Source organism: Crocodylus porosus, unplaced genomic scaffold (genome assembly GCF_001723895.1).
Source record: "Crocodylus porosus isolate Cpor-Errol unplaced genomic scaffold, CroPor_comp1, whole genome shotgun sequence".
Taxonomy (NCBI): Eukaryota; Metazoa; Chordata; order Crocodylia; family Crocodylidae; genus Crocodylus; species Crocodylus porosus.
In genome coordinates, this window is record NW_017728939.1 from 1,483,063 (window position 1) to 1,495,456 (window position 12,394).

At 44.0% G+C, this 12,394-nt stretch overlaps 2 protein-coding genes across 2 annotated transcripts in view; one reads left to right on the forward strand and one right to left on the reverse strand.

Moving 5' to 3' along the window:
- The window catches only part of RHCE (Rh blood group CcEe antigens), a 17,344-nt gene extending 14,394 nt beyond the window's left edge, over positions 1–2,950 (reverse strand). Inside the window, exon 1 of the mRNA XM_019547634.1 lies at positions 2,602–2,950. Coding sequence (XP_019403179.1) covers positions 2,602–2,743 — 142 coding nt within the window. The 5' untranslated portion in view covers positions 2,744–2,950. The remainder of the gene's footprint in view (positions 1–2,601) is intronic.
- Positions 2,951–6,470: 3,520 nt separating this feature from the next.
- Positions 6,471–12,394, forward strand: part of TMEM57 (transmembrane protein 57) — a 44,120-nt gene continuing 38,196 nt past the window's right edge. Inside the window, exon 1 of the mRNA XM_019547638.1 lies at positions 6,471–6,616. Coding sequence (XP_019403183.1) covers positions 6,537–6,616 — 80 coding nt within the window. The 5' untranslated portion in view covers positions 6,471–6,536. The remainder of the gene's footprint in view (positions 6,617–12,394) is intronic.

Below are 12,394 nucleotides of genomic sequence, written 5' to 3' on the forward strand. Positions count from 1 at the left end.
TGTTAGAGTTTTGTTTCTATAGGTACCTGGAAAAAAAAGTTGAAAAGGTCATCAAGTGACCTCTTGGGCTGTCAAGGCCAATTCCCTATACTCACGAGCAGTAGTGTACTAAACATCTGCCAGATGGTTTCTGTGATGGGCATCCACAGTTATGAGAAGATTATATGTGCTTTAAAATTATCTCCTAGACTCAGTCTGCAAAACAAAGGACCTCAATTCCACTCACTGTCGCAACAAAACCAAATCAGTTTTGATGGAATAACACTGGATTTTTATCAGAGCAGCTGAGAACAGATTCGGGCCAGAGTACATGAAAAGTGTTGTATTCTTTCATTTTTAAAAGCATGGGCTCTCCTTTTCAAAGTGGGGTGCTGGATTCATTTACACCAGCCAGGGTGGAAAGCTGAATTATGGCTGCGTCACAGTCTGCTAAGAAACGTGCTTTGAAACTGAATTCCCTTATCAAGAAACAAGCAGCATCTCTGTTTCATGCTGATTTTAGACCCCACCTCAGACAAGCGTGCATACATGTCTCACCAGAAAAGTTTCTGGCTTGTGTTACGCAATTTAAACATTCAAAGTATCTGCTACAAGCAGCCAGACAGGTTACACTTTAGAGCAGTGGTCTCCAAACTTTTTTGATCACACACCCCATCAGTAAGAAATTTTTGAGCACGCACCCCCAATATATGTATATTTATATTCACGCACTCCTATCAGTAAAAAATGTTTGAGCACATACCCCCAATATATGTATATTTATATAAATATACATCTAAATAGAAGTTCTACTACTTTCTTCCTGCACCCCAATGGATCATCTTGTGCACCCCACTTTGGAGATCACTGCTTTCGAGCCTGTTATGGAAAAGTTCCTTGCTAGAACATCTGAAGGCCCTGAATCTGCAGATACTTATATGAGTGGTCTCACTGTGGCCAATGGAATAACTCCCAGATACAGTCCTAGCCCCTGGCTGCATCAAGACAAAATTGCTCTCTCTGTGTCATAATTTTTCACACCATCTGAAAGCATTCAAGGCAGTTCACAGAACAATCAGTAATGTGGCCCCTGCTCTGACAGCATGTTTTTAGAAGGGATACTAGAGAGAGTAGCAAGTAGCAGGGAGGTAAAGGAGGACTAGTGTTACAATGTTAGGAAACCCTACAGGTGCAAACAGTAATGGTGCTGGAATGCAAGAAAGGGCAAATTTCATTACATGTACAAGTGCCCTATATGGCAGGTAGAAAGGGGATTTGAAATGGCTGTTCTGGGGTTTTCAGTGATGGGTATTGTGAATTATTATTGACTCATTCATGATGGGCATTAGGGAAAGAGGGAGTCAGGAGGAGGGATTTGAATGAGCAGAGTCAGTGGTCTGGCAGAAAGGGTACCCATATTGGGGAGGAGATGACACAGAAGAAGGCCCAGAGAGGAGTGGAGAAAAGAAGCAAAACAGAGGCTGGCATCGCTCGTGGCGCTGAAGATGATGCCCCATGCATTGATTCCTGAACCCCTAAGCCTGGCAGCTGCACCAGATTTGCTACCAGGTACACTCTCCTGCAGGCATACAGGGTTCAATACTAGAAGCAAGGCTTAAGGTAAACACAAAGAGGCATTTCTAAGGTTTTTACTTCATGCACAGAAAATATTAAATGACTCCTAACTCACAGTGTGACCCTGTGCCTCAGTTTCCCAATCTATTAAATGAAAGCAGTAACATTCACAAGGACACGTTACAGATCAATCAGTCAATCTTTGCACAGTGACATGTATCATATGTTATAGCTGTACCAAAACCTGCCAATAACATTGTTGATAAGTGCAAATGATACATGTGTCACATGCAGTACTGGGCACACTGTTAGCAGAGCCAATGCTTACAAAGCAGGACTAAAATTGAGTATGAGAATGTAGCTGCCAAGGTAGCTAGAGCAGCTCCTTTGACAGCAGAAACAGAAAACCTAGCAGAGGACCTGTTATTTAACAGATTTATCTAGGAACCTGGAACCAATCCACCAGGATGTTGGCTCAGAAACCTGGTGGATCTTGTGGGAAGCATGGATCCAGGTTCTGAACTTCACTGCTCACTCACCCCAGGTTTGATCCACTTCTCCAACCTAGTTCAATATTTAACCTCTTAACTCCCAAATTGTTATCCTGCATCCCATCCATTCACTTACAACAGGAACTGGGTGCAAAATACTCCCACACTGAATTATTGTTGCATTGTGGTTTGTGTCAGAGGCAGCCATGGATGAGGGCACTGACGTGCTAAGATACTCTACAAACACAGCACAAAGATGTTCCCTGCCCTCAAGGAGCTTAAACCTACCTGGGTGACAAGTGCTGACAGGTGCAAACAAACAAATACAGAAACACAAGTAAACTAGTGTAACATCTTTCCCTTGGATTGCTTTGGTGCAAAGGACTGCACAAAATGCAGGGGAGTGAAAGGTATTTAAAAGATAGTAATGTGATACTGGCATTCACAACTGTCAAATTTGCAGCACTGTTCAGAAGCATATCTGCCCTATTGCAAATACAAAAGAAGAAAAGCATGTGATGACCCCTCCCTCTAAGAGCAGCTTTGCAATTCTTACCTGGGTAGATTTTTCTGTATCCTGAGGAAGCCTGATTTCTGTCTAAAAACAAAATATATAGGATGAAAAAAAGAATTTCCAAAAAAAGTATGATCCCAAACAAACGATACCGGAGATTGGGAGAATATGGAGAAGCCATCATGCATTAAATCATGTGAAATACATGCACATTAATATATCCCTTTTACAGAAATGTTCTACCAGCCTCAAGCAAAAGGAAAGGGGAGAATAAAGACTTCAAAGAGATAAGAAAGGCCAAAAGGCGTTAGCAAGGAACAACTTCTTATCTAAAGCAGGTCAGGAGTCTAGACTTGCCACAACAAATGTCAGTTATGGTCTAGTGGATTTATGAACTACAATACTATGCACATTAAAATGGTAATATTCTAACGTATCAGAGGTCTATTCATACAGCTCAGTTATAATTAAAGAAGGGTATGGACTGGAACACCAGAAGAAAACCTTGGCCCCATTGAAGTTAACAGGAGTTTTGCCAAGGATTTGAACTGAGCTAGGATTTTCCCTGAGATCTGAACTTTTCTTCACAAATACTGGGGGAAAGTCTTATTTGGTCTAGGACCTCAATTCTCAGGTTAGATAGGGTTAGGTTGTTCCAGTATTCTAGCCTAAATTCTCCCAAAACAAGTTAATCTAGCCCACACTGCAGAATCGCTAAGGATACAGAGCTAATGTAGCACCTGCCGCACTAGGTCATCACCTGGATCCCCATGTAAATGGCACAGCTGTGGAAGTGGGTACATGAAGGAGTTACTCTAAGCCAGGGGTGGGCAAAATGCAGCCCACAGGCCAGATGTGGCCTGCTAGGCCATTCTATCCAGCCCACGAGGCCCCTACAAATGTAGAAAATTAACATTTATCTGCCCCGTGTGCCTTTCATCCAGCCCTCGATGGCTTGCCAAAACTCAGTAAGCGGCCCTTCACCTGAAATATTTGCCCACCCCTGCTCTAAGCCTTGGTATCCTTAATTCTTTGAAGATGTTGGTCCTAGTATCATTTAGAGCAGTCATATGCCTCCTTCATTCTGCGGCCAGGGGAAGCACAGAACCAGCCCCAATGTCAGGTGATGTTTCCTCTAGCTACTGTCTATGGATCTTTTGATGTAGCTGAGAATTTGCCTTCAGCCTTCAAGTGAGACTGTAGAACCAAAACTGCTTGGCTCTTTTCAGGGTCCAAATTAAATATGAACTTTCACTGCTACTTACGAACAACTTAAATGTGACTGGGGGATGCTTGCAGGATTAGGCCTGTCGCAAGCAATCTCCACCCAGGGGCCCTGGACTCTCTTTTCATCCCTAGAGGGATATACAAGGCCTATGGACAAGCAATGTATGGGGAAGCTTGTCCTGATGTTTGCCATGTTCTTGGTCTGGAAATATATGGAGGGCTTCAGAGTTGCTAAATCCATATACACAAAGGTGCCGATGACACCTCAGCCAAATGCTACCCTTAAAAATGTTTAAGGGGAACACCATACAAGACCAGAGTTAATGTATTTTACTGCTGCATGTGAGGTGCAAAAGAGATTGAAAAGCACCATAAAACAGAGGTAGGAGCAATTTTGTTAAAATGACATTGCTAGAGTTTCTGAGGAGATTTATTTTAAATAGCACTTACAAAGGGCACAGGTTTGAAGAGATGTGTGTGTGTTTCATGGTAGGCGAAATCACTTGCCTGTTCTAGGGAGAGAAGCAGTGTGTAAGAATGGATAGAAAGCCACCTACTGGTGAAGAAAATATCTACCAGGCAGGAATGTGTACATCAAAACACCTGGCTCTATAGTGATACTTCCCAGTTCTGTTTGGTCATTTCCTGGAAATGTTCCCAGCTGGAATGATAAGCGACATTCTCTGCGCAGACCTCTCTCCATTGCAAGCTGCTAATCGCTTTCCCATTGATTTGTAAGCATGTTGCATCCCCAGTTCTGCAAGGAGCATCTTGCAAAGAGACCCCTTTGTTTTTGCACAGCCGTATTTTTGACAGGGATTTGGTGGTCAGGATTTCAGTTGGGCCCTGTCTACACAGGTCTAGTGAAACTCCCAGGAACAGACTGGGCGTTGAATGGCCAGGAGGGAAATACACACAGCCTACTAGGGATTTACCCTTGCATCTTTCACAGGAGCCATCTGAAAAAGAACACATCTTATCCTACCAGCTGCTGCTTAGCATGCCAGTACACTTTCCTCTGCAGTTTGGCAAGACCAGCTTGCAGGGCAGCTTCACCCCTCTCAGACACAGCGAAGAGTCACACAAGCTGTAAAGGGATGTCTCATTTGACATGTGCTTCGTTATCCCAGTGCTGAACTTGAATCCAGACAGGCGCAACACGGCTATTTACACACACGGCCCACACACAGCCGGCTCATCCCTGGAAAAAGCACAGTCACCTCCCAAAGGCCCATGGCCGGGCACAACACCGGCACAGCCTGTCACATGCGCTTCTGAGAGACTTTGCACATGTCCATGGGGTCCCAGGAGACTATGCGCACTCTGGGCACAAACAGGATGTCTATCATGGCCGTAGGGTGCGCTTCTGGTACACATGTCGCCCCATTGGCTGCATGGAAACCTGCCACGAGGTGACCCGAGGAAACACCGACTGCTGAGCACCCCCTGTGAGGGTCTTGGGTGTCCCCAGGCAGGCGAGAGAGTGCAGCCGCTCCCCTGCCCCCCCTCAGCGCCCTGGCGAGGGCTGTCCTGGGATATCAGCGCTGGGATGTGCAGGCGGGCATGGGGGTCACCTCAGACCTCCCCCTGCTGCCCTTGAAGGGGCAGGGGCACCCCTGAGGACATGGCTCTGCCCCTGCTGCTTCCATCTCGGCAGGCCTAGGCAGGGACACCCCCCTTGTGCCCAGCGAGGGGCTCCCATGAGGCCCGTCTACCCACAACTCCTGGTGGAGCAGTTGCCACCCTCAGATGAGGGTACATTTGTCACCATGAGCTAGTCTCTGACTGGCCAAACCCCGGCTCCTCCAGCTCTCTGACTGGCTGGTTCCAAGCAACGTTCTCCTCCTCTAGCCGATGGGGGGCAGGGGATGATTCCCTCGCTCCGCCCCTTTTTTCCCTCTGCTCAAGGGTTGGGTGTTCTCTTCTCTGCTTTCTTATTGGTCAACCTGCCCGTCAGTCATTCTGGGAGGCTGAAGTGTCCAGACAGGTGGCCTTCTGGGAGAAAGACAAGGCGGGACAAACGCTCTTACCTTTGCCCCTGGGAATTACGTTATCCCTGGACTAGTAGCCCATTAGTCAGTGAAGCTGTCAATCAAAAGGTGGGGGAGAGTGTTTGGTGTCACACTGACAGAAGGAATCCATCTCGCCTTTTCTCATTCTGGAGTGGAGAGCCGGGTTGTCCATCTGCCTTTGTTTTCTCTTTGATTGGTCAATCTTGCTGTCACTCACAGCAGGAGGATGGGCATCTCCTGCGAAGAACTCGGGGGTGGAGAGCGAACAAAGTCCCTTCAGGAATTGGAGGCCGAGCTGTCAATTCACCCTTCTCACTCTTTGATTGGCTTAAAGCGACGTCACTCACAGCTGAGGCCGGGCCTTGCTCCTCCTGCGCTGTGGGCGGCGCAGCGCAAGCGCTACCATTTCTCTCATTGGTTTCTCAGCCCGTCCATCACTCCCTCGGAGCTTGCGACGGGCCGCGCCTCCCGTCCATCCCGCCGGGCTCGGCATCTGATTGGCTGGCAGCGCGCAAAGGCGGGGCGGGGACGCGGAGGCTGTGCGCGGGGACACGGCGGGGAGGGACGGACCAGAAATTATTTTTATTTCTTTGTTTCCCGGATAAAAAAAAAGGGCTAAAAAGGGGGGGGGAATTAAAAAAAAAATAAATTAAAAAAATTAAAAAGGGGGGGAGAGAAAAAAAAGGAGGGGGGGTGAGGGGCAACCCTCATGCGGCGGCCGTGAGTGGGGCGGCGGCCATGAAGCGGCGGAGCGCGGACTGCAGCAAACTCCGGCGGCCGCTGAAGCGGAACCGCATCACGGAGGGCATCTACGGCAGGTAGGGCCCGGGCCCGCCGCGCAGTGCGGCCTGTCATGTCCGGGGCCTGTCAGCGCCGCCTCGCCGCCCGCTAGGCCGCTGCCCGGGCGCCGGGGTCCGTGCGCTGCTGGCCAAGGTGCTGTCCCCGCCGGGCCACCCCCCCCGCCCCGCACGACGGGGCTGCTGCTGCCGAGCCCCGCCGCTGCACCTGCGCGGACGAGGGGCAGCGGGGAGACTCACGGCGCGGAGGGTGACGCGGTGGCCGTGTTTACACCCCGCTTTGTGCAGGGGGATGCGTGAAGCCCTCCTCATCCTCACGGTCTGTGGGTTTTGAAGCAGGACGTGCCTGGTTTGGCTCTGGGCCGTTTCACAGCTTTCTCTGGAGTCAGTGTTTTTATTTCTGTTTTATTCTGAGCCCTTATTCGGCGGCTAAGAATGAACCGGGGGACGGCAGAGCGCCGTTTCTGATATTCACCCTTTTTTCGGGTTAAAAAAGAAGTCGCAGCGTCCCTTTAAACTCATCCCCAGCAGTCAATGGCAGCACGTGTTTGTAAACCCGTCGCACGGTCTCACAGACCCCCTTGGCTCTCTTTCCTGGCGTTGATGGAGAGCGGTCGCGCATCTCGGCCATGCGTTTTGTGGAGGTGGGAGGTGGGGATTGACATCGCGGAGGAGTCAAGGGGCTTGGGTTTCAATTCAGCAACGTGGATTTCAAAGGACGTTCGACTGTTGTGTCCATGGGACTGGCCGTGGATTTGGGGAGATGCTCAGCCTGTTTCCGCCCCCCACGGATTTTATATCTTTCTTTCAATAAGGATGTGTTTGTTTTCTGGTGTAGTCCTAACACACAAAGCTATTGTGCCTTGCTTGCACATGCAAAAGAACTTTTTCCCTTGAAAGTTCTTGCTATTGTGGAGCCAAGGTTGGAACATTTTTTCATACTGTGTAATATAGCTCTGCTCAGAATAAATCTAGATGACACAGTGGTACAAATTTCAGAAGCTGCCAGCACCTGGTCTGTATTAAAGCACCTACCAATGGAGCCATCCTTTAAGACAAAAACAAAAAAAAAGCTGTGTGAAGAGGAAACATAATAGATGAAGGAATAATCAAAATATTACAGACATGATCAGTCCGTGGCTTCCTTCTTGTCCCCTGTAACGATGAAATAGGCTTCATAAATGAATCAAGGGGGTAACCTGGTTGAGAAGGGTTCTGAACATGTCCGTAGCCCACATCATGGCATAAGTCTTGCCTTTATTAACTACGGGACGCTAACTGTATTTATAATGTAAACGGCATTTAGAAAGAGGAATTCTACAAGCATATTTATACTATTGCTTCAGTGCAGAAATGCTCCGTATGATAATAACATGCCTTGAAATAACTCCGTTAACTTTAGAATCATCGAGAAATAAAGCTGGAAGGGACCTCAACAGGTCATCTGGTCCAACCAGGGAGCGAACATACCACGTTGGCATTATTAGCAACACGCCTTGACATGTTCTATGCATGGCATACATCAGCTTTTGGACTGGCTGTGTGGAATAACACATTTTTAAATCCTGAAAGTGCAATTTAAAGAGCACAGTTAAGTTGTGCATGTTTCATTTGAATATTAAACTTAGCAGCTCCCTTAGATGCCAAGTAACTGCCCTGCTTGCCAACTGAAGCTCGAAACTTTTAGCATCAAGTAACATCCTTGAGGGAGTAAGGGAAAGATGTCAAACAGGATGTCAAATGATAATTGCACAATTTTGGGGTAAGAGAGGATTTTTGTTGAGATTTGAAAAGCTGATTGTTGAAAATCATGAGCTGTAATAATGTACCATTCCTATTTATAGTTCAGGTGAGATCTGTGCATGCAGTAGGTTGAAGATAAAAGCAAATGTGTATAAAATATCCTAACATTTACAAGAGGGAGTTATTTTATGGTGTATGCTGATACAGAGACTTTCCTGTATTTGTTTCACTTCCATTGCAGTATATAAATTGTGATTCTGATTATAGTGAACCCTCTAGCATTAAAAAAATTTCTCACTAAAATTAAAAAATCTTCTGTTTAAAAAGTTTTCTTTTGCATTGCTAAATTGGGATAATATCTGAAATCAGATGCCTGCAAGTCTTATTTAAATAGTATGCAGTGACGTGTTAATGGCTAATTTCAATAACTTTTCTGAAAAAAAAGTGCTCAGAAAGTATAAATTTCTTATTATTTCCATATGAACTCTTCTGATTCATTTTCAGTTCAGTTGCTTGCTTTTAGCAGTCAGCTTATCAGTAAGAGGATTTTTTTTGTTCTGCTCTTTTATTTGCTGCTCAGGGGTGTTTCGGTTCTAGTTAAAATACCATTTGGAAGCTACAAAGTACCCGTCTATTTATAAATTAATATTTAATAGCAGTCCTTTAAAAAAGTTTTAATGCAAGCAGACTCTGTCAGAATCCTGTTATTGCTTCTTAATGAATGTGCAGCATGATGATGCCTTCTGCCTCGTCTGAACTGACATGTAGGGTTAGGTGAATATTTGATGAAATAACTGGGATAGCTGCATTTCTTAAAAAGTTTTATGTGCAGCTCCAGTATACAGCATCACATTTCTTACAGTACTGTCTCTTAGAGGGTTTGGCTGCCATTTGATACTAACAAATTCAAGTTGTCAATTTGTTAATTTAAAAGCAGTATCCCAGGATGTGAAAGAATGAAGTAGTAAAAAGAGCTTGCTGCTTTGGTAACCAAATCAGCCAGAGCTGTTTTTATATGGAGGTCTCTTCCCTTTTTTGCATTCTTGTCATCTTGGTCCTCACTTTTTTTCATTCCTAATTCAGTATATCATGATTATGTGCAAGTAGCCTCGAGTGCTTTGACAGGCGTCCTAAAATTTGACAGGCAAACTATAATTCTTGATCTGCTCTAAAAATAGCACTAATCATTTTGTAATTCCACTGTGATAATTTAGTAATTTTGTGTTTGTTTGAGATAAACACCACCAAGCTTGTAGGCAAAACAACCAGTGCATTCAACATATCACAACACTATTTAAAACACACATGTACTTACACACCCCACCAACAGTGTCAGTGTAGAACTAACCAGTGACTTCTCTGTAGTGCTACTGCACTCCCCCCACTTGTTCTTTAGGGCAGCCAAGTCGCGTTCTTGTTCTTTAGGGCAACCTAGTCACATTCATGAGACTTCTGCATTCTTGCAAGCTTCCCTCATATGGGGGTGGTAAATGGAGAACATATACAACTGGGGACACTGGTGCTTGAAAGGTGAAATTGTTGCTTTAAATCTGTGCGTGCAGCTCAGCAATCCAAGGTTCTTCAACTGTATTAATAATTATTGCAAACTGCCAGTGTTTCTCCATTAAGCCTCCATGCACAATATGGCTTCCTAGCATTAATTGGTCAGATCCGTGCTGTGTCCACACTTAGTTTCCCTTAAAGACTTGCTTCTGCTGTATTCCCTACAGAATTGACTGCATAAAAAAATCCCTATTTGTTGTTCCCCTTCAATAACCACTGTCTGTGTCTTGTAGACAGTGTTCCCTGTTCCTTGTTGGTCACTTGGAAAGGGTTTTATGCTATTATTTGTAATGTAGGAACACCTAACATTTTCCAACCAGTGGAGGACCCATAAATACTCGAGTTACCATAAATAAGCAATCATAGTTTGTGGTTATTTGGGGGACAGGATGGCTGAGCCCAAATGGAGTCAGTACCTGGAATGAATTTGCAGATGCTTGAACTAAAAGTAAGATTAAATACTGAGAGAGAGAAATTTTGTAATATTGAAAAGGAAAGATTTTAAGCTGCTTTTGAAGGAATAGAAACAACTGTCCCTCACAAACATTTTTATAAAGAGTTATTCAAATAAACCCAAACTTTTATGGTTCAAGGTACCATTCAGACAGATTTTGGATTCAAGTAGGAAAATTAATCTGGAATGTATCTAGATTTTTGCTGAAGATCCATCATGAAATAATACAGGTTTCCTGCCATATTTTTTGAGCAGTCCTGGGGTTGCTGTTAAACTATCTGAAATTTAAGCACATGTGTAATATGGGTTGGGAGCTATATTATGTAGCAAGTAGATATTGGAATAATTAAAATCTGGGGATTCTCTCATTCTTCTGCAGAAGATGTTTCTTGTTCTGATAAATGTAGTGGAGTCTACAGTCAGTATGTCATAGGCAACAGAGCAGCAAGATGTAACTTCATGATCATCTTACAGGACAGTGCAAGAAGTGTTAGATTCAGACTCCCCTGTAAAAATAAAAATACCCTTTCTCATTCACTGAACTTTACTGTTTCCACCCTAAAGCTTGTTTGTGCACTATCCTTTAACCAATTAGTTTAAAGTGTAAGTACTTTAAAATTAGGGCATTAGTGACATATAATTGTATTCCCTACTGTGATTTTTTTTTTTTCCCCCAGTGTTCATTCCATAAATTAAATTAGGTATTTTAGCCTCAGGCCTTCAGAAAAGGCATTTGAAGTTTTTCTTGAGCTACTCTTCTCATTTCCTCCCTCTTTCCAGTTTGGAGTACCTGCCCTTCTGTTCTTTTCCATTTTTTCACACTTTTTTTGTTGTTGCTGTCTTTCCTCTGCTCCTCCTGAACTTTTTCCACTTAGTCTTGTTCCTCGTGTAATGTTTTAAGCTACTTAAGGCCATGTTTAAATGCTGTGTATTGTGGCATGCCAGCACAGCTGTTGGGAGCTTTGTTCTGCACTGCAACTAAAGCTTGAGATGCCAATGGTGCAGTATCACTGCTTAAAATGAACACCGTTACTCTGCTATTAAAGTATTGTTAAAGACTGGTAACCTATCCATAGTATCAAAACTGTGTATAAATGTGATGGAGTTCTGTGCTGTGTTGCAGGACTTGCTATACATTTGGAAATAATTTTGTACAATTCAAGTTTGTGTTTTCAGTAAATCTTCCAGCCATTTTTCTAGAGAAAGTGCTGGGTCTGTTTGTTTTTCCATATACTATCAAAAGTCTACAATCACACTTTTTAATTATACGTCAGTATTTCATCATTCTTGAGTGGATTGGACCTTATATTTTTAATGATGTGCATATATTAAACCCTTAATTGTTAACTGAAATATTCACTTCAGTTGACATTTGTTAACTTTTTTACTACTTCCATTTTCATTTTAACTTGTTGCTGTTTGGTTTTTTGGAATAGTCCTCCTATTTCTCATCCTTGCTTCATCTGTTTAAAATATTTCAGCTTTATTGCTGATACTGTTCATTATGGCCCTACTAAATCACATTGGCACTTGATGCCAGCTGTAGAGCTAGTTAAGTTTTGACATGAATTCCAAATGCAGTCATTGCAGTTGGCTCAACTTCTATTTCAGCTGACTTTCCCTGTAGATCACAGTATTCCAAATGACATTCCCTAAAGCATTTCATATTCATTCAATATTGGTGGGGGGGTTTTATTACCATATACTGCCCTCAGTCACAGGCATTTCCCTGGGCTCACAGCCACATGATTGCTGAAGAACCTGTGTGTGTGACTGCAGTCTGCAAATGGCAAATTCAAGCTTGACACAGAGATGAGAGCAGTATGTGTCTCTGAATGTCCGATACCTGGGTTGTTTTGTTAGTTCCATAATTACTTTTGCTAAAATACTCACTAGATTATATGTGCTACCAAACTTCTGATATAGTTTATTTCTAAGTGTTAAGTTTCTGACCACAGTGAATATGCTTTAAGGAAAAATAGTGTATAATAACTTGAGCAATATGGCCTCTTCTTAGGCATTTTTGTCCATAAGAATCC